This window comes from Polyodon spathula, chromosome 5 (genome assembly GCF_017654505.1).
Source record: "Polyodon spathula isolate WHYD16114869_AA chromosome 5, ASM1765450v1, whole genome shotgun sequence".
Taxonomy (NCBI): domain Eukaryota; kingdom Metazoa; phylum Chordata; class Actinopteri; order Acipenseriformes; family Polyodontidae; genus Polyodon; species Polyodon spathula.
In genome coordinates, this window is record NC_054538.1 from 54,952,330 (window position 1) to 54,979,958 (window position 27,629).

At 39.7% G+C, this 27,629-nt stretch overlaps 1 protein-coding gene across 2 annotated transcripts; it reads left to right on the forward strand.

The window, feature by feature from the left end:
- The first annotated feature begins 21,236 nt into the window (after positions 1-21,236).
- On the forward strand, positions 21,237-27,265 carry LOC121316058 (zinc finger and BTB domain-containing protein 18-like). Of its 2 annotated transcripts, none has more exons than XM_041250782.1 (2): positions 21,237-21,421; positions 24,865-27,265. In XM_041250782.1, exon 2 carries the CDS (start codon positions 24,879-24,881, stop codon positions 26,550-26,552), a length of 1,674 nt encoding a protein of 557 aa, XP_041106716.1. In that variant the 5' UTR covers positions 21,237-21,421; positions 24,865-24,878; the 3' UTR covers positions 26,553-27,265. The 2 variants fall into 2 exon arrangements, with proteins under 2 accessions (XP_041106716.1, XP_041106715.1); XM_041250781.1 differs by lacking the exon at positions 21,237-21,421 and adding an exon at positions 22,773-23,448.
- Positions 27,266-27,629: the final 364 nt, after the last annotated feature.

A 27,629-nucleotide genomic window follows, 5' to 3' on the forward strand; every position in this document is an offset into this window, starting at 1 on the left:
AGACGTAACCTGTGTTTCTCAACCTGCGGCATCAGTCTTAGAAATCACTTTAATTCAGTGGTAACCTCACTGTAACTAATATGTAATGTAAAATGTATTAGCGTTTTAAATAAATTACACCAAATCATGTTTTTATTTACAATGAAGGGAAAACATAATACATGGTTTCATTATAAGCATTTGGGCGACACAAATGTCCCCTTCATTGTAAATAAAAAAGTGATTTGGTATAATTTAATTAAAACACTATTAATGATAAATTAATCATGGTTATCAGCAGTTTTTAAGTATTCTGTGAATATTTAGTCTAACAGTTAAAAAGTACAATGCTTATGGGGCTGTAAGGGCTTGTTTATAAAAGATATCGGCACGAACATTGTATGTGTATATTCTGTTTGTGTATCTATCTATCTATCTATCTATCTATCTATCTATCTATCTATCTATCTATCTATATATATATATATATATATATATATATATATATATATATATATATATATATATATATATATAATTTTTTTTTAAAAAAACTGCTGTGTACCATAAGGTGCAAAATCAAAAAGAAAAGGGTAAAGGGTAAATATGTGAATAATTGATAAAAAATCAAGTGAAAGAAGAATTTTTTTAATCAGTTTTTCACATCTTTGTGTACCTACATTCCCATTTTCTTTTTGATTTTGCACTTTATGCTGACATTCTACCTAGTTACGGCCACGTGTACAGTATATATCAGGGCCATAGCCAGCCATGAAAAATCACAGAGGCACTTCTACTAAAGGGTACATAAGGACCTTTTTATTTTATTGTGATACATATAACTGAGATGGATTTACCAGGAGGATGATGGGAAATACAATTCTGAGAGGTTAATGCGGGTACATGTGAAACCATCTTGAGGCAGGGAATGCAATTTAAAAGTTTAAAAAAGTGGTCAAAATGTTAAAAAAAAAAAAAAAAAAAAAAGATAATTTAAGCAATACACGCACCTTACGTAAACAGTTGTAGCAACACGAGGGAACATGTAACACAATAAAATAAAAAGGTCCTTATGTACCTTTTAATGTGATAGGCAAGCTGTGAGGCTCCTTGCAAACCGCAGCCTATAAAAAAAATTAACAGTAATTGTGATGGTTAATTATGTGTTTGCATTATAATAGCATTATTTCAAATGCGGAGCAATTCATTTTATACCACCACATTCATTCTGCATGTTAACTTTAAGATTTGGTATAATGCAGCAGTCATGTATGGAACACCTCCACATAAGTGATGTAGTTTATAAGGAAAATAAAAACAGTCTCCTCAGAAAGCAAGGAAATTAGTTGCAAAAAAATACATTAATGCAGCAGTTAGGCATGACCTCACCGCCACAAAAGCATAGAAAGCCTGAAGTGGGTGTGTATGTGTTGATGTGTACTTGTAGATCCATTGCTACAGCACTAGTGAACCATGATGATGGATGTCTCTTGAGTCACCTGGAAAGAGCTGCATGTTCTATGTCTTACCTGATGACAAAAGCCTGCGGCTGCTTGGCGAGGGAATGGCGAGTTAGGGTTAAAAACCCCAACGCCACATTTCCTTGCTTTTGTGGCAATGAGTTCAATCATGCAGCACTAACATTTGCAATGAACCGATACACATATATGTACTAATGAGCTATGCTGAGGGTTTTACAACCTATAAGTAATTTTAAGACTGAATTTTGTGATATCTTTTTGTTACATATTTTGAATTGTACATGATTTAAGATCAAGGACCTTCCATATGGCTAAATATTCAATATTCAATTAAATGTTAATTATTATGTGTCGTATTAATTGTCTTAGATTGTAAATACAGCTGCTACTGCTGCACCTGTCTCCCAGGAGACTCTTGGTAATGAGACAGACTCAACTTCCTAGTAAACAAATATACTGTACTTGTTCCCTTCAGTGAGTTTGTTCATCCTTTAGACTGGTGTCATTAAAATTTAGCTTCTGGAATTTCTTGATGGTAATAATTCTTTCAGGAAGATTATTCTTATACCTTTTGACTTTTATAACCGTCTCACAATTTACTGTTAGTGTTTTTACCGTACTATGCATTTTTTTAACACTGTTATCCACTTGTTTTTAATTAATACGAATAGGGGATTGTAGTAATCCTAAATAAAGTCATTTGACCATTGAAGATAGTCAGGTGAGTTTTAGCTCACATTATTATACCACAGGGCTCGGTGGCACTGGAACGATTTTTAAAGAGGGGGTGCTGAAAGCCATTGAACAAAACTGTAACCCCTTTATATGATGGGAGTCATGCAAAGCCAAGGGGGTGCTGCTGCACCCCTAGCACCCCTAGTTCCAGCGGTTACAGGACAGCCTGCAAATTGTAAAAGAAATGCATTACTGTGTGTTACCTTTGTGTGTCCTGTGCTATCTGTGTCACAGTTATACTTTTAAACATATTGTCAACTCTGATATGACGCATCATGGGCCATAAATCAATTAGGAAAAACTTGTCTTAACATTTATTCAGAGGGTTCATCAGGAGAGAAAATGATCTTCTAAGGATCGTAGTGTCTCCAGATCCTGCTCCCTCCTGCAATAATGCTGTTTTTCTGTTCCCACAATATGTCATCAGCATTATTGCAAGAGTGCACTGGATACACTGCAATATTTAGAAGAAAAAAAATCAGTGTCTGCTGGTAAACGTTCCGGTGTAAAGATTTTTAAAAGTAATTTCCTTGTTATTTGCCTATGACGTGCGTTTAAAAAAACATCCAACCCATCAGGAATACACTGAAAAAAAATGGCTGTGGATATGGAAAACATGGGATACAGCATAAATAAAATAATGTGTTTCTTATAAACACTGCAAGGCGTTCTGCAATAGTTTAACAGGGTTGTTTCAAACCGTTTCAAGGAAAGAAATGTATTAGAAATAAAAAAGTAATAACAGAGCAAAATGATGTTAAGGTAAGCAGTGGAAGGGCTATTTAATCAAATTTTACTACAAATATACAAATTTCACTTGCGAACATCAATAATGAAATATCAATTTAAACATCAGCATAATTGTATTTTTTTTTTTTAATTAAAAAGGCTTTATAGGCAATTTTTCTCCCAGTGATCTATTTCAGTAGAAAGTGGGCAGTTGAATTGGCAGTGGAAGCCATGGCAGCATTATCAGAACTTGTGAGTGTGATTAATCCCATCAAAGGGAATGTTGCATCAACATCTGCCTAATCCCCGGTAATGGCAGACACCACCCATGGAACTAGTTCATAAATCAGTAGTACTAAAATTAAAATGAGTTCTCAAATTAAACAAATGTGCTCAACACATTCCATAATCATTATTTGCTGGAGCTTTGGTTAACAGTGATCCTTTCAGCTGTATTCTAAGAAAAGCTCTCCCTTGCAAACATGATGAATGGGTTTAGACCAGAGAGCAGCAGCTACAGTCTTGGATTACCAATCTAGTCAGGGAATGATTTGGTTCAATTTAATAATTAAGGACATGGTTGGAACAAAGATCTGGACATTGCATACCCCCAGCAGACTATATTCAAGAAATGTGTCATCCAAATTCCATAAATACACCAGATATCCAATCATTCATTTATTTATCTAGCAATACGATGTTGTTAGTTTTTTATAAATTGGGCTGAAATATAAATACTGTATCTAAGCACAGTCACAGTCTATAGCCAATGGCAAATGAACTGTAATATGAAATGATAATCACTGCAGCCGAGGGCTCTCACAAGGTTATCAAACAGCTTTATTCACAAAACAAACAAATGCATTTACAGTAAGTATACAGTCTGCTAGCTTTAACTATATAATTGCTAATTCAGTTAAGTACGGCACATTATCAGAAAGGGCTATAAAATTAACTGTTTAAGATATTTAAATGGAAATTACTTTTTTTTTTTTTCTTTTTTTTTTTTAGCAGCAGCTGCTCTGCAACATGAAAGGCGTTCCAGGGGGCATAAATATACCCTGTGGGAAACCTCCAACAAACTGATGCTGGGCTCCTTGTCCAAGCTAGCAATACAGTGACATGCTGCTTTAAAGATGCTGCACCAACATATACACAATAATAAGGTACATTTGTACTCAGTGTATTCAAGGTTCAATTTATTATTCAATTTATGGGGTGTACTTATACACAAGATGAGCGAAGTATTTAAATACAAAATATATATATATACTGTATATGAACATAATTTTGATATTTTATTCAACACTGTGTAATCAAAAAAACTACAAAATTATATCGCAAAAGTCTACCGGAAGCCATAATGGCAGTTCAGAATTTCATGTTAGATTTCCTGGAAATTAAATTGGTAGCTCTTAGAAATTGTGTAAGATTTCAGTAATGTCCTGTTTTAAGGATTTAGACCAACCTGAATCCTGTGCTAGATGGAGGTGCTACTCTTTGTACAGGGGTAGTTTACAGTATATTAGATTGTCAGTATCAAGTTACAAATCTCACAATATCTTCATATATAAAGAAGAAAGTTTGTCTGTCTGTCTGTTCCTTTATGCATTTGGACCCACACAGATTCGCAACCAAACTTTGCATGGCCTTCTCTGTCATCCAGGGGAAGGTCGAGGCCACTGTGCGACACCTATGATCGGTAACTTATAGGAAACCGTAAGGCTAACGTTCCCCACTTTGTCATGCATGAAATATTGAAATATTTAATTTCCCTGGGCAACACTGGGTACTTCAGCTAGTATATAATATAGTTAAAGCCATGACATAGCATATTGATAAAGATCCACTGTGAAGCCATTATTGATTCTTTTTTCAACTAAGGTTTGCTAGCTAACAGCCAGCTAGTGTTAGAAGTGATTTGTAAAACTGTCCACTGCTGACAGCTGAGGGAGAACATTTAGAGAACTGGTAAAAAACATAAAAGGAAACCTACATCCCTGGGAGACAGAGAAACAGTTTTAAAGGAAAGTCACAGAATATTATAGTTATTTGATAACAGCTAAAGGAGATGGAACCTGAATTCAAGATTGTAACAGCTGTGGTTCAGATAAAACGGACTGCAGGGAACACATCACAGCTGGAGAAGACCAGCTAAGGACAGCACATTGGGAAGAGAAGTACCTTACCATCATAAGATCTGGAGACAGATGGATAAGTATAAGGAAACAGAATGGAAAGAGATTAGGGTATGAGAATGACCTTAAACCTACAATATATTTCAGTAGGGTACAAAATGAGCAGAGAAAAAACAGTGCAAGTAGCTCAGTCTTTGAGGTGTTTGTACCAAAAAGACTTACCATACTAACTTCAATTACAATAGAAGACTAAGGGGTAGATGTACTAAGATGGGCCTGTCGGAACGCAAACATACCACAATTTGCATTTTCGTTACGACAATTTGCAAAGTGCATATTTTATCGTATGTACTAAGAATAAATATGTTAATGAAGAGAGCCGCAATATACAAATTTAAATATTATCTGCGTCATCTTAGCAAGATCTCTAGCTAGTGTTGTGTGACATTTTTTCAAATAAAAGAGCGGCAGATGAGTTGTGGTTTGCTGCAGCACAGGGTGCCTGAAGGATAACGCATATACATGCAAGGGTTCAAGAATCAAAATAACATTGTTTTTGTTAAATGTAAATGTCATCTGTGCAATGCATTCTGTTCCGTCTTCATTTTACCTATTTTAATACTGTTATATAGGTAAACAATGAAAGGCAGTTTAATCCCATCAGATTCTATAGTGGGGCACCAACCTTCATCCCCAAAAAGCTTTTCATTATCAAACAACAGCCTCTCGTTAACCGGACATGTTTATCCGAGATAAGGAGGTCGGGTTTAAAATCAATACAATAAAATCTCAAACACATACTGTGGCAGAGCAAAGCTCTGCCCTTTAAATTGGCAGGGATGGGGTTAACTTCCCCTACCTGCCTGGGTTTATTATGTTCAGGTGGCTGGGGTTGATTAGGTTGATTAACGATCAATCAGCGCCCAGCCACCTGATATAAAAGGAGGCCTCTGCTTCTCATTTGGAGAGAGGGAGCTGAGGAAGCAGGTTGGTTTTTTTTTTGTGTTTAAATTGCTTTGTTTTGGCCCTTGTGCCCTTTCATTTTGTGTTTATTTATAATAAAAGTATATTTGTTTGAACTGAAGTCTGTCTCTGGGCCTCTATCCACTCGCCAGCCTGCCACATTTGGTGTCAGCAGTGGGATAGCGCCACCTAGAGGCTCAGAGCAGTATTTTTGTTTTGTGGAATTTTTGGGATAACTTTTTTTTTTTCAAAAAAAAAAAAAAAAAAAAATGGGAAAGAAGAGCAGACAGTGGCAAAGGCAGGAAAAGCAGAAGCAGCTGAAGAAATGTAAGCTGCTGCAGCCACCGCTGGAGGAACCGGCCAGCCTCTTCCCCTGGTGTTCCTGGTGCGGGAAGGAGGACCATCGTTGGCGGTCCTGCCCAGACGTGCCACCGGCAAACTGGTGTGGCCGGTGTGAGGAGGACGGCCACAACTGGGCAGGATGCCCCTACAACCAGGCCCAGGAAGAGGTGCCGTGTTCACCCCGGGCATCAGGGGCCACCCCACTACCTCCAGCACCACCACCTTCACCACCGTCCCAGGAGATCTGGGACTGGTTGATGCACCCTGAGGCAGACCTCGTCCACGATCTCCCCATAGTTATCAACACGCTGTGGCGTCGAGATGGGGAGAGGTGGGAACAGTGGGAGGAACAACACCACCCGGCCTCCTTCCCAGAGGTTGCCCTCATGGTGGTTAATTACCTGGCGGTAGACATGGGAGATACCCCGGTCACTCCAATAAAGAGGGGTGTGCCGTCGTCCCCAGAGCCAGAGAGGGAGGAGGATCTGCCATCATCCCCAGAGCCAGAGAGGGAGGAGGAGCTGCCGTCGCTCCCAGAGCCAGAGAGGGAGGAGGATCTGCCATCGTTCCCAGAGCCAGAGAGGGGTGAGGAGCCGCCGTCGCTCCCAGAGCCAGAGAGGGGTGAGGAGCCGCCGTCGCTCCCAGAGCCAGAGAGGGGTGAGGAGCCGCCGTCGCTCCCAGAGCCAGAGAGGGGTGAGGAGCCTGCCGTCGCTCCCAGAGCCAGAGAGGGAGGAGGAGCCTCCGTCGCTCCCAGAGCCAGAGAGGGGTGAGGAGCCGCCGTCGCTCCCAGAGCCAGAGAGGGGTGAGGAGCCGCCGTCGCTCCCAGAGCCAGAGAGGGGTGAGGAGCCGCCGTCGCTCCCAGAGCCAGAGAGGGGTGAGGAGCCGCCGTCGCTCCCAGAGCCTGAGAGGGAGGAGGATCCGCCGTCGCTCCGAGAGCCTGAGAGGGAGGAGCCGCCGTTCTCAGAGCGTGAGAGGGAGGAGCCGCCGCCGCCGATTTCAGAGCCCGAGAGGGAGCCGCCGCCGCTCTCAGCCGCCGCTCTCAGAGGCCGAGAGGGAGGAGCCGCCGCCGCCGCTCTCAGAGGCCGAGAGGGAGGAGCCGCAGCCGCCGCTCTCAGAGGCCAAGAGGGAGGAGCCGCCGCTCTCAGAGGCCGAGAGGGAGGAGCCGCCGCCGCCACCGGCAGGGAGCCGGGCCGCCGCCGCCTCCGCCACCGGAGGGAGCCGGGCCGCGTCGCCGCCTCCGCCACCAGAGGGAGCCGGGCCGCCGTCGCCGCCTCCGCCACCAGAGGGAGCCGGGCCGCCGCCGCCGCCTCCGCCACCAGAGGGAGCCGGGCCGCTGTCGCCGCCTCCGCCACCAGAGGGAGCCGGGCCGCCGCCGTCGCCGTGCTACCTTGGAGATTCGGGGCCCCCTCAACCAAAGAAGGCTTGGGGGCTCCGACATCAACCCCGCCCACCACCACCCACCATAACAGCCCACCCAAGGGACATAATTGGACTCTTGGGGGAGGGGGGGGGGGAGGGTGGGGGGAAGGGGGGAGTTGGCCGATTGCGGCCGGTGTACGTTGTACATGGGGGGAGGTGTGTGGCAGAGCAAAGCTCTGCCCTTTAAATTGGCAGGGATGGGGTTAACTTCCCCTACCTGCCTGGGTTTATTATGTTCAGGTGGCTGGGGTTGATTAGGTTGATTAACGATCAATCAGCGCCCAGCCACCTGATATAAAAGGAGGCCTCTGCTTCTCATTTGGAGAGAGGGAGCTGAGGAAGCAGGTTGTTTTTTTTTTGGTTGTTTAGAAAGTTTGAATCCAGTGAAGGCATTGCCCAGCCTGGAAACTGTTATTTTTGTAAGTTTTGCTTTTTATCTTTTTTGTGTTTAAATTGCTTTGTTTTGGCCCTTGTGCCCTTTCATTTTGTGTTTATTTATAATAAAAGTATATTTGTTTGAACTGAAGTCTGTCTCTGGGTCTCTATCCACTCGCCAGCCTGCCACACATACATATACAGTTCTCTATGCATTTTAAATATAAATCATTACGCTGCAATAACAGTAATGTGTTTTGGGTACGCTACACATTACATTATGTAAAAATATAAATCTGTACAGTAGGCCTATACAGCATACAGTAGTAAAATCAAATGAATACCCAGCACACTTTTTTTTTTTTTTACTTTAGCCCACTGGTAACACAAAATAAGTTATGCTTCTGCATTGTACGCATTGGTGTATAACGCAAATAACAGATTATTTTAAATTGAAACAAATGATTTTAGGGTTTTTTATTTTATTTTAATTATTATTATTTTTAACTTGGTCTACTTAGTAGCCTAGACAATTAACACACAATAGATCATGGTCCTATACAGCTGGAACATGTGTGCAGTCTATTGCTCCCAACATGCTGGGAAAACCAGAAATGTCATAGAAATTTGTTTTCAAGGCTTGTAAGTACACCTTGACTTCAGTAAAAATTAGGTACTTAGGTACTCTTAAATACATTGAGCACAACTGGCAAAACACGAGAAGAAGCGGACTGGGAAATACCAGCAACAATTGTGACTGTTTCAAAACATGCTTTCAAAAGTTCTTAACAAATTGGTGCAATTGTAAGTGTCGCAATTGAGCGCAGATTTAGTACATCTCATTATAATATTTTTGATCCCTCGTTTGCACTCTCATCTCCACCCTGTTTTTGCAAATTTCTGGAGGAACTCCCAGAATTACATATTAATTTAAGGCTAAAGCGTAAATAAGAACTGCGGCTGCAAAGCATTCGTTAAAATGGCGCTAACAGCGTTGCGTTTGTTTAGAACATTTCACGCTACACTTCCTTCTGGTTTGCATGTGGTTTGCAACAATTGCGACAGACGCAACACTTTAGTACAACTACCCCTATGTTCCACAATTCACAAATCTAACTATGAAATGCTTTTGTGTGGAGTTCAGTGATGCGGTTGCAAATTAAAACAACACAGACACCTTACATGTTCCATATTTTCATAAGTTTCTGTCAGGTTTCATTTTATATGTGTTGCTTATTGGAATGTTGAAATAGCAGACATGCAACCCTGAAAACACCTAAATATCTTTACATGCAAAGATAAACATGAACTTTAACCAGGCATAGCTTTGATAAGTCATGCCTTATCCTTACAGTCTAGTGAAAAACATGACCCAGTGCTAGAAGAAGAGGCTATTGGTAGATAGAATGGTGCTGCAGTAGCTATGTTTTTCATTGTGTTTAAACAAATATCTTCTTTTGTAACAAAATGAATGTATTTGTTATAACAGTTTGATTGCCTGCTGATACCCTTAAAATTAGATAATCAGTAAATTCCAAGAATTTTATCTTTGTGAGCAAAAGTTTGAACCTAAACATACTGGTAATCCACTGCAATAGGTACCTTATCAATAGTGTGGTATCAGGGCCGCTTCGGAATATTAGTTTCAAATCTATTGTGTTGCCATTCTGCTTGGGTTTCTTCAGGGTAGGTCATTTCTTCTCATAATCCAATGTCTTCCATATGATAAAAGCACATTGTAGAATCTGTAAGAATACACAAAAAAACTGCAACTTCATTGCAATTTGTATCTGTATTTTGTTTAAAAAATGAATTCTTGTTAGTTATCTTCCCAGATATTGTATTTTGTTTGTACAGTGACTCCCCTTAGTCAGTAGCCAAGCACGTGCATTACCAAATGTTTGTGCCTACTGAGCGATCTTATATGACAAACAACAGAGGGCTCTTTATGACGGCTTCACTAAGAAACCAAAGGGATTCATTTTAAAGAGACCATATTTCTGTTTTTCTAGGTTCCACACTGTTAAATCTTTGTATTTAACAATTGTGGCAGAGTAGGGAGAGGAGAGAGGAAGATGTAGTCTTTAGGGTTTGGTGTAAAACTACATCCCCCAGAATGGATGAGTAACACCTGGCTCTAATAGAATGAGGGATACCTACCTGTAATTAGACAGGCAGGTCTATAAAAGCAGGCTTTTCTGTGTTTGAGCAGGCTGTCTGTGTGAAGGCTGGTGCAGAGACCTGAGAGAGTGAACCTGTGTGGTTTTGTTGAACCAATAAACAGTTTAGCTGTCCGGCTACTTTAGGGATTGGGAAAAGTTGAGTTAGTACTCCAATTGGAGGTAGGTTTTTGTTTGTTTATTTGTTTGGTTTGAGTGTTTTGTTTACACCTTTTTTGCTTTGTGTAAATAATAAAAGTGCACAAAAGTACTAAACTTGCAGTTCTGTCTCTGTGCTGAGTGCTATTCCTACCATTGTCTGCCTTGACTGCCAGTCACATTACCACGCAATGTATTGGGGGGGAACAGTAAAGAGGTTAAATCATTTCTGGTGAAAACACTAGTATGATCAATGTAAAGAATGATGGTAGTTAGATCTGCCGCTGTTTAGATTAAAACAGATGCCTATCAACATATCATTATTCAAAACATATATCCACAATTGAAAATAAGGACACAGAATTAACTGACGCAGTACATATACCAAAAGGAAATGCCTCTGAATGTACTGAGCCTTTGAATTAAGTTTCAGTCAAACTCTTGGAAAATCAAAAAGGAGATGCAGCACGGTATGTCGGGAGAGAAATACAAATTCAAGGCAAAAGATAGTTTGCAGCAAACATTATGGATATTTCTGTCTTCTTATTGAGGTAGTTGTATGTGGAATGCTGCAGTGTATACAGCTACATGTTTCTGTGGGTAAGCACTAAGCCATGAGGCTTATCATTATCCACTACCTGCAAGGGTTTAAAGTTTCAGGTTTACTGTGCTATACAAAGTAATTCTAGAATAAACAAGACCAACCAATTTGAAAGACCGAGACCAAAACAGTCTTTCCCAGCTATTAGTCCACACTAAAACTTGCTTCTTTAGCCCTGTGGTCTTTTTTTTAATGATCTAAGAGAATGACATGAAGTAACATGTAAGGCTTTTATAAAATAATCTTCAAATAAAGTACCATATTATTTATATTTTCAAATAAATTCAGTTAAATTTAATATTATAATTTGCAATTTAATGATTATTTCGTACCGTAATTAATTATTTTTCAATTATGTTTCCACTAAATTCATACTGTAATTAAAAGCTTGATGGAGACCTGAAGAGTTGGCATTCTGAAGTTATGTTTCTGCAAACTATATTTCTGAAAATGTAAACTAAATAAACTATTATTTGAAATATCTTTTGCCATTACTGGTTTTGAATAAATAATTATCCACCCTACCCGCCCTCGCCATGAGGGTGTTGTTTTTCAAGGCAGTGGTATATAGCAGCAAGATGGTCTTTATTAAATGTTAGCCACTCTTCTGATCTGTAATACCTATCCATAAAGGAAGGTGCTTCTGGATTCTGCAGTAGCTTTTTGTAACCTCTCAAATTACGTGAAAATGTGCCCTTTGCCAGATGTTCTTATAAGGATCTGTCAATAGAGATAGGGGTTGGGTGTACTCTGGTAAACTAAACTGTATTCCCTTCCTAGATTCCTGGATAATTTCCAGAGTTATCAATTAATAACCTACGGATTGTGGTTAGAGTACTCATTCCAAATGAGATGTAATGGCACTGGACGCTTATGAGCCAATACACATTGCCAATAAACTCCTTTACTGCTATACCATATTAGCACCAGTGTGGTATTGGGCAAAGTTGTTGCAATCCATTGAGTTGCCATTGCAAGAAATGCTGTGGTCTGCTTGTGGTATTCAGGGTATTATCATGGTATTATGAAATGGAATACCAATGAAACTTTTCTGTAGAAGTTATGACTGGTAGGATAACCCCAACCCATAGCAGACCGGTAAGGGACCTGAATGCTCAGATTGTACTTAAAGTTCACGGAACAGGAGCAAGGGCTGCGTGAAGTAAAACCCTGGGACTTGAAATAGGAATTATGTGCTTGTGACTTTAGAAAGAGGACAGGATTTCCCCTTGGCTTGTGGAGAGCTGCCCTCATGAAGGTGAGATCGAGCCGATCGGCCTCCAAGTCTGGGAAGCAAGCTTTACTTCCCCCAAGTGGAAAGGAAGAGATGGACAGTGGATAGATCAAAGAGAAGTCTCCCCGGCTTACAAGGGTCACCTACGCTTAGGGAGGTCAGTGCAGCTAGACCGAGGCTGAGCCACCCGAGAATACAGGAATGCTAAAAAGAAAGAATAAGAGATGAAAAGAAGGGGTCTCCAGAGAGGAAGCCTGGCACAGATGAAAGTATATAGTTAGTAAAGAGTACAAGGTTTCCCCTTGGCTCACGGAGAGCTGCCCTCGCAGCTTAAAAGTTAAAGCTATTGGCAACAGAAATCCAGACGATCCGGCAGTTGCTTGAAGAGGGAAGAAGAACAGCCTTTATTAATAATATGAATGCTAGATTGATGGTCTCAGAATATGGTGGATTTTTTTCTGCCAGAATGGACCCCAAAGATAGGCTGTGACAATGATAAGAAATAGCTTGAGGAGGACTGTGGATTTACGCTGTGGGGAGAGAAACTATTTTTTTTGTACTTTATGTTTGTGTAAGCATGTTTTTTTTTTTTTTTAATGAACAAATACACTTTTAAAATGCTTAGCAGAACCATGTTTATTCAATACAGAACTGTTTGAATACAAACCAGTTTTTAGTCATTCTTTTGCTTTAAATTATATGTTAACTACGTTTTTGTGTGGGGTCATTTGCACCCCAGTTCACCTTCTGTGTCAGCTCACTTATTGCCACTGACAGTTAACTGCTTCAGCTGACATGTATGCCTTAGGTATGAATATGTGACTCATTTTGTGTATGTATTGGAATACACGCTCCCGATAAAAAATTCTCAATACAACACAGCACTATTCTGTCAAACTAAAATCAAGTCATAAAAACGTTTTGTAAATAATACAAACATACATACAAAATGATTGCGAAAAGGTTCAAGCTGGGGGTAATAGAGTTTTCCCAAAGTGACTGGAACAGACCAATTGTTTTAGTGGATAAGCCAGATGGGTCAACTAGGTTTTGCATTGACTTTAGGAGGGTCAATGAAAAATCAAAGTTCGATGCTTATCCTACGCCCGAGTAGATGAGTTGCTGGAGCGTCTAGGCATGGCTCATTTTATGATGACACTGGTTTTAACAATTCTAACCCTAGAATCCTGAGAGAGGACAGTGCTTTTGACTCTCTTCAGGTTATACCAGTTTAATATCATGCCCTTTGGGTTCCACAGTGGGGATTGGGCTAGTCATCTGTGTAAGGTAGCAGCAGTAGTGAAATCCTTGTGGGAGGCTGGACTCACTGCTAACCCAAAGTGTGCAATTGGGAAGAGTGAATCGGCGTATTTGGAGTATCAAATAGGGCAAGGCCAGATCAGACCGCTGATTCAGGGTTCGACATTAACCATGGCCTGGTGGCCCGGGGCCGGTAGAGAGCGCAGTTTGGCCGGTAGTTATGAAGCACCATAAGCCCGACTGGGCCGGTTACATTTAACTAATATAATATATATATACAGTGCACATGGCTTTCGTTTAATGAATCCAGGCAAATGGGCCAGGGTGACAAAAAGCTGAAAATTAATTTACAAACCATTTTTTAAAAACATAACTAGGAACTAATCCTAACTTTACCACCACATGTCCTATTTGTTGTACAGTCAGAATCTGAGACTGCATATTGAAGTGCTGTGTTGGTGGTACTCGTTCCCATGGCAAATCTTTTACAAATCGGGTTTTCTACAACTAAGCATCCAACAAGCCAAAAGGAAAGTGATGAACTCAGTAAATCATAAAGAAAGTAATTTTACTAAAAAATGAAGATGAATATTTAGAGTAATGTTCTGCCATGTTTGGCGTCAGTTTCCCAGGCTTGCAGATAAAACAGCAGCTTTATTTGTTGTAAATTCAACATTTCGTTTACATCATATCCTTACATACAGTAAGATGTCCCGATGGATATCCAGATACGCAATCGAACTGTTTGACTTTCTGATTTGGGATCCGATGTGTTCAGGTCAAAAATGCCATTCACAATCTTTCCAGGACTCGTTGGTATATCACTTAGGAAGACTGGCTTGGGAGAGGCTACATAAGCGACAACGCTCTGAGAAGGATTGTTATTATTTTGTATTATGAATACTGGTTTAATAGTGTTTATTATTAGAGATGGGAATTTCAAATAGTTTCCTATTTCAAATAGTTTCCTATGTATTTGATTACTCGAACTCTAATCCCTTATGCTACCAAAAATAAAAGGCACATGCACGTGTACAAGCAGACACAATAATAGTGTAAGTTGGTAAAGTTTAGCCAGGTAAACAAAGTGTACAAACAATATTCAAGATGAGAGTTCTTCTTTCAGTACCCTATTTCCTTAGGCACAAGTTTTTCATTTGTTTACTGAATTAAAATACAGAACTCAATGAGCAGCAACATCACAGCGTGTATCTCTTCTAATTAAAGTAACAGTAGCATAATATTGTGCAAACCTAAATATTCTACATCTACATTCTAACAAATAATATTTATAAAATAATCTTAATAGTGTAAATATTGTAACCTGGCCAAAACAATAGAAAATACGTTCCAACATTACAATAGCTTAACATTACTAATTACAACTAGCCATCAAGTACTGACGTCAGATGAATCTAAGTCAAGTCACTTTGTTTATTCAATAACCTGTAAATAATTCAAAACAAGGATACTTGGTTGTACTTTTAATGATCAGTGCAAATGTTGACGTTACTCCATCCAGTCACAGACAGCCAACAGTAGATGCTTTACATTGAACTGGAGTCCAGAGTTTAAATTTAAACTCCTTTCCAACTCCAAGTATCTTGCCTTTTCTTATTAGTCACTGCGTTGTTCTGCTTGACATTTACTGTCTTTATATTCATCATAACATTAAATTACCTTTCTAATTTCAATGTTACCCAAGTTTGGATTACGTCTTTTAGCAATTACTATATACATTATTCTATTTCAGTTCACACATTCAAAGTTCGCCGGTGCGATGCTCCCAGAAGCTGCTTCACGACTGGCTGGCAACAGCTGCAGAAGCCATTCTTTACAGTCATTACAGCAGAACTCATGCAGGGATCTGTTAGCATTAGCTAAAAACAAGGCAATAAAATTGGCAACATTTTCAAACAGAATATGATTACTGTAGAATATTGCTATCATAAGCATTGCATAATTAATTAGGGTCCTTACATTTAATATTCAAATAACAACAGGTTTAAGACTGACTTAACACGTGTTAAGCATCAGCAATAAAAAAATTTAGCTAATTTATGTTTTTTTTTTTGTGTACTTGAATATGTAATATGCCATTCGAATAGTTTTTTTCTTTGGTTTTTGTTTTTTTTGTGTAATCGTGTATTTCACTACACTGACCCATCCCTAATTAGGATTATTATAATTCAGTTTTAGCATTGCTGTGACCATCTGGTAACAGCTTGGTTGAGGGTTTGCTTGTGAAAAAATGAGTATCATCTGTACACAAACATTTTCAAATCTAAATAGTATTTTCATTTTCCGACAAGCACATAAATGCGTGTATGTTAAATGGCTGAAGTAACATATAATAAAAGGCTTTGTTTAGTCACTTTCTTTTGAGCCCTGTGATTGCAGTGGTGAAAGGACGATTGCTACAACTAAAACCAAGGTGAGCTCCTTAATGGGATTAGCGGGCTACTATCGGAAATTCATCTCGAACTTCTCCACACTCGCTGCTCCTCTGACAGACCACCAGAAAGGCTGCCCCAAATACGGTCCGGTGGACAAAGCCTGTCCGAGGGCCTTTCTCAATTTGAAGAGTAGACCGTGTAGCAAGTCAATGTTGTGTAGTCCTGATTTTAGTAGCAGGTTCACCCTGCAGACAGATAAGTCAGAGACAGGTCTCAGAGCAGTGCTGTCAGGAGGTGTGGGGAAGCAAACATATATCAGCAGGAAGTTCCTTCCCCGCAGAAAAATTACAGTACCATAGAGAAGGAGTGCCTGGCAGTAAAGTTGGCAGTCGAGGCACTCCAGTACTTCCTCCTGGGGCAACACTTCACCTTGATCACAGATCATGCCCCATTAGCATGGCTTCACTACATGAAGGACAACAATGCCAGGATCATGCAGTGGTACTTGGCGCTGCAGCCCTATGCCTTCCACATAGTCCACCAAGCAGGAAAACTGCATAAAAATGCAATTTTTTTTTTCTCTCGGGAAGGCACGGAGGTGTAGGGTTTTCAATTGGACCTGTGGTGCCATTTTTAGGGGGAGGACACATAACAGGAGAGATCTGCATTGTTGTAAATAAATAACACTCCCTGTCTCCTGTATCCTCAGTGAATAACCCACACACCCTCTCACACCAAGGGAAAAGGACTTTCTCAGCAAAGGCACAACTTCTTGACTTCTTCATGGCAAAACACCTAGACCAAGGTGTAAACACTGGGTTCTCCTTACACGTCCCTCCAGGCTGAATCACAGAACAATAACATGTAAATAAATTGTGCATATTGAAGAAAAATGACTATTAGTTTGAGCTTCTTTGGAGTTTCAAAATGAATTGTTAAACCTGGGAATAATTATTTGTTGAACAGCAATGATATTATAATAATCATGGCCGGTGGGGGTGGGGATGGGGGGAGGTGGTTGAATGGGGAGAGGAAATCTCTGTGGGTGGTTGTGGCAAAGTGTTTGATAGTGTGCAGGTGATTAAAGAACAGACAGGTGATTTTAATCCAGGGTAAAATGTTTGTTTTATTTATTTATTTAGTCTAGTGCCTGACGGCAAAAAAAAACAGTAAATAATAATGGAGGTAAATAATACAGCGGCGTGTATTACTTAATTTATAATCCCTGTGTTGCCCCGCAAATAATAATCCTGTTTTTATTATACACCCTCACAAAACACAGTTAGTGTGTGAATTAGTGCTAGTGGTGCAAATACAGTGTTATTTGTGATACAGGTGCAGTGCTGTTCCAGGTTTGTGCTGGCCTCTAGTGACAGCTCCAGAACATGTTAGCTGTCTAGTGATAAAACGTAACAAACAGACAGAACAAAACAAACACTCACTATTATCCAACAATGATACAGGTCCTTCCGTATTACTTAATACCAACCAAAGCAAAGGAACAGATTACGATTCTACATCCCCTTTTATGCTGTCACACATGACCACTTGGTAAACGAGTGCCTCTACAATCTGTGGCTGCCACATCTTTTCTCTTTAGGGTCAATGCGTTCTTGCAATGGAGTCTCGTCTTCTTCCACACTGGCTGACTTCCCGACCCTGGGAAAGAACTGTCAGACCAGCCCGCCCAAAGAACTCTGTTCTCGCTGCTTAGCGCCCTCACAGGTCGGGAGGGAGATTTACAACCAAGAATCATTGTATTTCTGTCACAGCAGTCCTATCATCAATATTTTTTCGAAGGATTGCATTTTGTGTGCCCAATTAATTGATTGTTATTTGGAGGCTTAACTGACAGCCCTATTAGACGCTAACTGTATTTAGCACTTTTAAGCCAGTTTAAAGGCAACTAATACGATTTAAAGGCATAGTGTGGAAACGCCTTTGTTTCCTATAGTCGCAAAGCCTGTCGGAGGTACAGGGAGGCACTAATTGATTCGGCAGGGAACACAGTGGTCTTCTGTTGGCTTAGTCTCCACCAGCATATGGACAGAGACCTGTACAGTACATGTAATTTACAGTTGTATGACCGTTTATGAAGCAGTAAGGTCAGTAGGTTGTAGAGGTGCTGTCTCTTTGTCCTTTCCTGTATCTTATTGATGAAAACCCCCATCTTGCTGGTCACCTAATACATGCAGTGTTAACTCGTTTAGTTTGATGAAAATTGATTAAACAGAAATAGAGATGCATTGCTGCATCTTTGTACCTTTGCTGCAGGCCACACAGTCTGATTGTAGATAGACCACTGGAGTGAGTTTCAACTGCAACACATGAAGGCATTGGTTTCCAGGAAGTAGCAGCAACTTTTCATTATTAGATCTGAGTCTTTGAAATATCAGTATATTATGAATTGAAGAATAAAATACAAGCAAAAGACCAAATGATCTTAACAGAAGGGAACCAGTGATAGTATTGCTTCTGCTAATACATACATCTAAAAATACATACATACATACATTATATATATATATATATATATATATATATATATATATATATATATATATATATATATATATATATATATATATATATATATATATACACACACACACACATACACACAATCTCCTAACAAAATGTATCCTTCACAACACCTAACAAAATATTTAAAACAGCTATAAAATAGTACAACATATACAGGTCATTCTCGTAAATGCTCTAATAGTAACAAATTCTAACAAATTCTAATAATATGCCTGCAATTACAAACCACATTTTAGCCGTTTTAATCTAAAATGCATGGTTCCAGGCAGACATTCATTGTATTTAAAGCTATTAAAAAGACATAGAAGCTGCGCAAATCTTGGGTCCCTTTCAAATCAGAATGGCTTTATCTATAGGGACCAATGGAATTTGATTTTGGACCACAAAAATAACTGCCAAATGTGTATAAACCTCCATCAAAGGATATACCTATTTAGGGATTTAAATAAATGTGAAGTTTAGGTGCTAACTTCAGAACAAGCGATTCATGTAATGCTCTAACTGACAATATGACATTATTGTCTGTATTACTGCAGGTCCACCTAATGGAATTAGAAAGAAATCAATAAAATGGAAGAAATTAATAGGACGTAGAGGCCACTTGGTAGAAAGAAAATAAAATATTTAAGTATGCTGTTAAATTGTGACCACAGCTCTTACATGGAAATTCCACAATTTCAGAAATTAGAATTTGGTTCAGGGTGTGAGAGGCTGAATGGTCACGGTGAGTGAGCAACACACAAACTAAAAATAATTATGTTTTAAGCACAAGGCAGACATTTTTATTTATGACAAAATAAAACGTTAAACAAAAATTCCAAACAAAAAAGTCACCTAACAGCAAGTCTTTAACAAAATGTACCTTTATCGCAAAGCCTGGCAAGCATCCCTCCTGAATTGAATTCCGGAGTCCCTCCTGAAATGCCAGGCTGTTTACAGCCTTTTATAATCCCCTGCATTTTTTAGGTGAATTGATTAATCCTTAACAGATTATTAAGGTTAAAAATAGAATAGAATCTATGTCAGGCTATGATATCAGCCAAAGTTGTCGTTGTTGTTCATTTTATACATTTTAATGCTTTCTCGTTGTGATCTGGTTTGCGTGTACTTTGTACGGTATCACTATTAAAACGAACTGATTGAGTAACAGATTCAGCTCCAGTACTGAAGCTGTCAAAAACACTGTTAAACTGAGGTAATACGAGTTGAGGACAAACTGCCATTCCCAAAAAAGTAGGTATTTTTTAATTGGGAATACGGTAGGTTTGTAGGTGCAAAAGCGCCACCACGATGCAAAACTGTATATATATATATATACACACACATATATATATATATATATATATATATATATATATATATATATATATATATATAATATATATATATATATATATATATATATATATATATATATATAAGGGTATTACGGGTATGAATACTTCAGAGCTTCAACAAACCTGAATGCTATCTTACGATAGGTTTGACGTAAAGTATTCAAACTTAACTTAACAGAAAAAATAATAATAATAATAATAATAATAATAATAATAATAATAATAATAATAATAATAAATTCCAAAGTAATGCAGGTATCAACGTAAAAACTATTACATGTTTGTTAAAGCAGGAACCACTTTCTCTAACATCGACAGACGGAAGCTGAAACAATTAAGCATTGTCATGTCCATCATCAATATCCCATGAATTGCAAAGCAGCTGTCAAGTGTCTCTAGTATAATTAAAGACATGTAGAAGTATGACTCTGATACATGGCAAGAAAGCAAGCATTATACTACGGAAATTAAACTATGTAGTTTATACAGTTTAAAATATAAAGTTAGGCTTCAAACGTGAAAAATGAAAGAACATGTACCGGTGTAGCCTACTTCTGTAAAATACTTACAACAATCTATACAAATTAATGTATTTCTAATATGGATACAGAAACTAAGTTAATTTAATTGGAAACCATTTTTTGTTGAATAAAAATAAATATCCGGACAGCTAAAATATAAAAAATAAAAATAAATAGCAATACCGTAGGGTAATGTCTTGCACCTTATGAAAGCATAAATTACAGACTGCACCACTGTAGAGAAAATGATCGAATGTAGCAAGCCTATATCAGAATTGTGGAAAATTCCATAAATTATCTAAGCAATGCTGAGACATGATAACTGTTGTAGCGTTATACAGGTTTCGCAAAGCACGTCACCATACCTGGCTGAAGCAGCAGTGATTGATAAAAGAAAGCCGACAAATAACCTTTTTAACCCAACCTAACCTAACCTAACCTGTCCTGTCCTGTCCTGTCCTGTCCTGTCCTGTCCTGTCCTGTCCTGTCCTCGCTGCTCCTCAAACCAGGTGAGTCTCAACAATCTATTCTCAATAAACTGCTAAGCGTTTATTTATTTATTTATTTACCAGCAAAGAGGAAATGCACCTGTTCTCATCATCCCCGGTTGAATAAAAAAAAAGCAGACTACAGTACCCACCTAGCACTGCGCGCTCGCTCTCTCTGCGCCAGGCTGTTTGAGCAACCAGCTTGCTCGGCCTTTTTTCTGCCTTCTCACTGTTGCCTGGTGTCAACCTATGCCAAGAAAAGACATCCCACCCCTCTCCCGCTGAGCTACCGCTTTCAATTTGCCATTGTCTTTCTCGGCGGCCTTGATTGGCTTCTGGGCTGCCAATCATGCGCTTCCCTTCGCAGTGGTTTAAGCTGGAGAGTTGATGAGCAGCAACAGCTCGGAAACATCTGGCTGCCGCAGCTACCGTCGCGGAGCTAGCTTGCGCTCTCTTTCTGCTTCTGCAGGCTGTTATGGAGAGCTACTGAAAGTCATTCTCTATTTTTCAGCGCTAACGAGCTGGAAAGGAAGGGGGGGAAAAAAAAAACGGACCTTATCTGTAAGTAATTTTTTTTTTTTCAACGGAGTCGTCTTGGGGAAGGGGTAGCAGGTTGTACGGGGAAAAAGTACATGGTTGCTTTCCAAACCGGTGGTTCCTTTTTATTATTTAATAGTTTGATACTGCTGTAAGGGTGTATGTTACTGAGTTATGGAGCAACAGCAGGCCCTCGTGAGGCAGCCAACAGCAGCGGCGTTGCAGGCAGGCAGGTCGGTTGGTTACTTCTGTGTTCGAGTGTGTGACTAGATGAGTGCGCCTCTGTTGCGGTTTTTGTTGCACTGTACTGTCTCTGTCTAGCAGCCGCGGCGGCGGCGGCGGCGGCGGCGGCGGCAGTAGAACCAGAACCAGTTAACAATGCTGCTGGTGTATTTCTGCTTTTGAGAGGGGGGGTATTAACTAACCGTGTAGACGCAAAGTTTAGATTGGAGAAGTTAACTGATGAGTCTTGGTTGTTGTTTTTTTTTTTTTTTTTGGGGGGGGGGGGGGGGGGGGGGACAGTACGGTGGTGTTGACAAATTACTGTGTACTGTTTTTTGTTTGTTTGTTTTTTAAAGACTGAACGCAAGGTCCTAGCTACTATATTATGCGTTTATTTATTATCAGTATTTAGTTACTGTTATCTAAGACGACGGGCTTTACTGCTGTATTGTAGAACATGCAATGTAAACTATAAATGGTAGAAATGCTATTTAACTGGTATTGCTAGATTTAAATGTATTCAGTAAGCTAGTTTCTAGGCGAGTTACACAGACAAATTCAGCTGCTATCATTTCAAATGGAAAAGCCTTTATGAATTTGTGGATGCTTATTAGTAGTTTATTTTACACTATGTGTTATGTATTCTCCCCCTCCAGGGGTAGATGCAGTATGCTTTCATTTTTTTGGCAACTGCGTAGAACCAAGAGCTTAAGCTGTAGTAGGTTGCCAAACAATTAAACGGTACAACTTTTCCGAAATGGAAAATTAATTAATTAAGTTAAAAGAGAAATCAATCAAAAATATGTTTTTTAAATAGCAGAATTCTTAAGATACTTATATTGAGCCATTTATAAATGTTGCCAATTTTTTATGTTTTAAATATAGTTGCAAAGAATGTGTGAAATATTTTGGCTTAAAAACCATTTAGGATTAGGTCCTGTACATAATTTTGGGGGCTTTAAAACCCTTTTACTGCAGTTTGTGGCAAGTTATTAACCATACACTGCAGTTGTTTCACAGTTTAACACAAACTTTGTTCACTTTTTCTAATTTGTTTCTGTTCAATTGATACTATGTGAGGACAGTGTTTTTATTAATTTAGAATTGCTTACACTTTAAAAAAACAAAAGAAAACTCACAAGGAAAATACAAAAATGTAACCTGAAACACATAACTATGGTTCTTATATTCTGTACTGTAGCTTTTTGGTCTGGTATTAAAATAAAGTTACAAAAAAGTATTAAGATCAAGAAAAGGGCTACAGGGGCGCTGAACCATAACTAACTCAGAAAACAATATCAGCTGCACCGATCTGTCAGTTGCAAATGTTTACTGTTTTTTGGTTACTGCAGGGAAAACATGAGAGGGTGGTTGCTGCAATAGCAACAGTCAAGAGTCTCAGTTTTCACTTGCATATTTATTTTTCTAAACTTTTCTACAAACCAATGTGTCAAATAAGGAAATAGTTGTTTTAATATTTAATAATACCTAATTGCACACAGAAAAAAAGTTTTCCAAAGAAGATTCTGGTGGCAAGAGTGTAGAGGAGTAGCATATGGCATTAAAAAGAGCACAGCTGGAGGTAGCATTTCCATCTGAACATGATGTCAGAGCAGCTGACAGCCGGCCACCCCCAGCCTTTTATTCTAACACAGACAGGGAGTTAGTGTGTGCAGGTCTGTGTGAGGAGAAGGTATCTCATTCCCATCCAACATCATCGCCACTTTGCAACTGTCTCTCTTGGTCTGGTTTTCTCACCAATTCAGCAACATAGCTGGAGCCAGCAAGGTTAACAGCACAGGACTTAATCAAGTCTATGCATACAGCAGGTATGGAGCTTTTTTTTTGGGTGGATGGGTGTGTGTGAGTGAGCGTGTGTAAAATGTGGCTTGGTGTGTGTCTGTCTTTAAGTCTGGTTCTTTGAAAAGGAAATTAAGATTTTGGTAATGAGACGGCAAAGTCTCCAGACTGATAAAATCTGGAGGCTGAAAGTAGCCAGATCTGGTGGTAATCACAGTTTTTGCTTTGAATGTGAATTTGCAATAGGATCATATTAACTGTTCTTGTTTTTAACAAATTCGGCATGAGTTAGTGCAGTGCAAGAGAAATACATCGGCTTTTGCTCTGGTATAAATGTGTTGCTTTTTTCTTTTCTTTTTTGACTATTATTATTTTTTGGGATAAAAAGAAATACTTGTGATAGCCATATGTTATACTTTTTTAATGTATAGTTTATTGAGCTAAATAGTGCATAACTAGTTTGCATTTATTTTAGTTTTTCAGTTTGCAATAAACCCACCTTAAAACAGTTGGAAAATTAGATCTTAAAGAAAAAAAAATCCAAATCGCAGTACTTTTACATAAATGTTTCTCGCACTGTGCTTAAGGTCGTATTATATAACTGATTCTAAACTTGCACGATAATTGTTTGAAAGCATTTATTTCAGTGGTAGTGACTAATTTAGGACTTGCAGATTTGAGCTGCCTGAATTGGCCAGACAGCTGTAATCGCACTATTCTTAATCTCTTTATCTGGGCAGCAGCTGCCATATGGCCACAGTCAGCTGGATCAGATGTTTATAAGCTTCCTTCTTGTCCCTCTCTGTCCTTTCAGTCTCCTAATTTGATCGCTGCTACCTTGTGAGCTGTCCTGCAATTTTTATTTTTAGCCATCCTTAGGATTAGGATTGATGTGGACTACATGGGCACTTAAAGTGATTGTGTTGTAAATCTTCTGGGTTGCCTGAATGAGTAGTCTTTTTTAAATAATTAAAAAAAAACAGCAGCAGCAACAAAAAACAGCCTTTACTATATTTCTGTACAGAAATATAAGCATTACAATTGTGAGCGGCTCTTCAGCAAGACTAGTGAGAAGATTACAAATGCAAAATAATAACTATCAACAGGTCTTACAATCAGTTTACCTTGTTCTTTTGATGGGAATAATAGTTTTTTTTTGTACAGTTAACAGAATTGTGTTAATTTTCCAGCAATCTTCGATAAAGATGCTAGAAAACTTATTAGGATCCAAATTGAAAACATTTTGTCATAAACGGTTCCCTTTAACAGTTGCCACAAAAGCGTATGTTAGACAGAGGCTACACACATACACGCATACATACACACATACATACATACACACTCCCTATTTATATTTTCCCCCTGAGAAATGTACACTGTTCTGATATGGGGGGGTTATAAAAGGCTGAAAGGGCACTAACATCTGCTGTTTTGTTTTTTTCCAGGTTATGAAGACAGCATGGAGTTTCCAGACCACAGCAGACATTTGCTACAGTGTCTGAGTGAGCAGAGACATCAGGGTTTTCTTTGTGATTCCACTGTGCTGGTTGGCGATGCCCAGTTCCGAGCCCACCGTGCTGTGCTGGCTTCGTGCAGCGTGTACTTCCACCTCTTTTACAAGGACCAGCTGGACAAAAAGGACATTGTTCATCTCAACAGTGACATTGTTACAGCCCCAGCTTTCGCTCTCCTGCTTGAATTCATGTACAAGGGGAAACTCCAGTTCAAAGCCCTGCCCATTGAGGACGTGCTGGCTGCTGCCAGCTACCTCCACATGTATGATATAGTCAAGGTCTGCAAAAAGAAACTGAAAGAGAAAGCCACAGCCGAGGCAGACAGTACCAAGAGGGAAGAAGATGCCTCCAGCTGCTCTGACAAAGTGGAGAGCTACTCGGAAGGCAGCAGTGTGAACCCAGTGTGCGAGCTCCTACCCAGCGACGCAGAGGATGATGACTCCGAAAGCAACAAGAGAGACTTTCTCCCCGAGCCTGGGAACATGTGGATGAGGTTGCCCTCTGACTCTGTGGGTGCCCCTAAGACTGGTGGCAGCAGCAGCAGGGAGGCAGAGACACACACGGCGGCAGCTGGAAAAACAGAAACTGCCACCAGTCCCTGCAGTTCGACTGGGTCTTTGTCTCAAAGGTCTGTCACTTCCAGGAGGGTGTCGGCAGATGCAGATTGTGTGCTGGACTTGTCAGTCAAGTCAGGCCTGGCAGGGGGTGGTGGGGAGAGCCTCCCTGGAAACAGCCCTTACTTATGTAGCACAGTTGCAATGGCCCCAGACAGTTTGCAGAACAGCCTGGTCCAGGTAAAGGTGGAGAAAGAAGGGGCTTCTGACGAGGAGGACTTGGGCAATGGTAATTATGAGATGGAACACAGTGGTGGGGCAGCCACCAAGAAGGCACTCCCAAGCACCAATGGTAGGGGGCTCCATCTCCACCACCACCACAACCACCATCACAGCCGACTCCATTATGAGACCACTGCCTCTCACCTTTCTGCCATCCGTGAGGCCTCCCTGTCCAGTGAGCTAGACCGTGAGGACAAGGCGAGTGAGGACGATGAGATGCTAAGCTCAGAAAGTGAACGGCCCCAAGCAGAGGCCACCAGCATAGACAACAGCCTGCTGCCCTATGTCTCCAACATGCTGAGCGCACCCCACAGTCAGATCTTTATGTGTCCCCTGTGCAACAAAGTCTTCCCCAGCCCACACATCCTGCAGATCCACCTCAGCACGCACTTCCGCGAGCAGGAGGGTGTGCGCACAAAGCCGGCCAGCGATGTCAACGTGCCGACCTGCTCCATCTGTGGCAAGACTTTCTCATGCATGTACACCCTCAAGCGGCACGAACGGACCCACTCGGGTGAAAAGCCCTATACCTGTGCCCAATGTGGTAAAAGCTTCCAGTACTCTCACAACCTGAGCCGGCACGCAGTGGTGCACACCCGTGAAAAGCCACACGCCTGCAAGTGGTGTGAGCGCAGGTTCACGCAGTCGGGAGACCTGTACCGACATATCCGCAAGTTTCACTGTGAGCTGGTGAACTCATTTTCGGTTAAAAGTGAAGCACTGAACTTGCCTGCTGTCAGGGACTGGGCTATAGAGGATAGCTCTCAAGAACTCTGGAAATAAACTATATGAATTATTTACATAAAAAGACATACATTATAAATAAATTGGGCAGAGGTATGTTGGAAGGGGGTGTGAGAGAGAACATGGTCATGAATCAGTCATGTTTCTTGTACTTCAATTGCATTTCAACCTTTTACTGCTAAACTGCACTTTAGTAGCAAATGAAAATGTTACTACTTAAGCTGAATATATTTTAATTTTTTTTCCTGATTTGAAGGGACGCATATTCATTTTTTTCTTACTGTAACTACATTTTTGTATTTAAATTTCTTTTGCGAAAACTGAACTCCCGCCGTATATAAATTTGTGAGGAAATGTAGACATTTTTGGTGTAACTGAAGTCAGGAACTTGGCATCAGTATGACAGTAATCGCATGCCTGGCTATCACTTTTTTGTGTTCGACATTTAGCCCCCTACAGTTACATAGTATGAAATATTGAACAAGAAAAAATACACTAAATAGGTACCGTGAGCCATTTTTTTTTTTTATAGTGCACTACTGTAGTTTAAATTTAAATAATAAAATAATTAAATGCATTGAAAAGCCCTGGAGGGAAGCATTGAGGGTTGGGTGATACTGTATATGTTTTCTTGTGCTACTGTGAAACCTGACTGATGGTTGACGAAAGGGAACTCATTTAATGTGTGGTATCCCTTTTCAAATGAGCTGTAGGTTTCTCACAAATGGGTAGCTTGGCACAGATTTTTTTTTTTTTTTTTTTTTTTTTTTTTTTTAAATACATCATCAATCTAAATACCAAGTAAATTTCAGCCCTCTGCGTAGATTTCTACAGTTGCTAAGGTGTTTCTTTTTGAGAAGGGATACCATAGTCCTACAAACTCTGTATATTAAAATGTGAATTGCTGTTCTTGTCTACTGTAAGTGATCAAATACTTGACAGGTTGCGCTAATGCTTTCTGTTCAGCCTGTTGAAAAAAGTAAATATTAAAACTGCAGACAATGCATGAGTTAATAATTTTTTTTTGTTTATGTACTTTTGTTGTTTCTTTCGTTATCTGCTTTATTTAATTCCTAAATAAATATTATTAGTTAATTTCTTGGTAATGAAATTAGA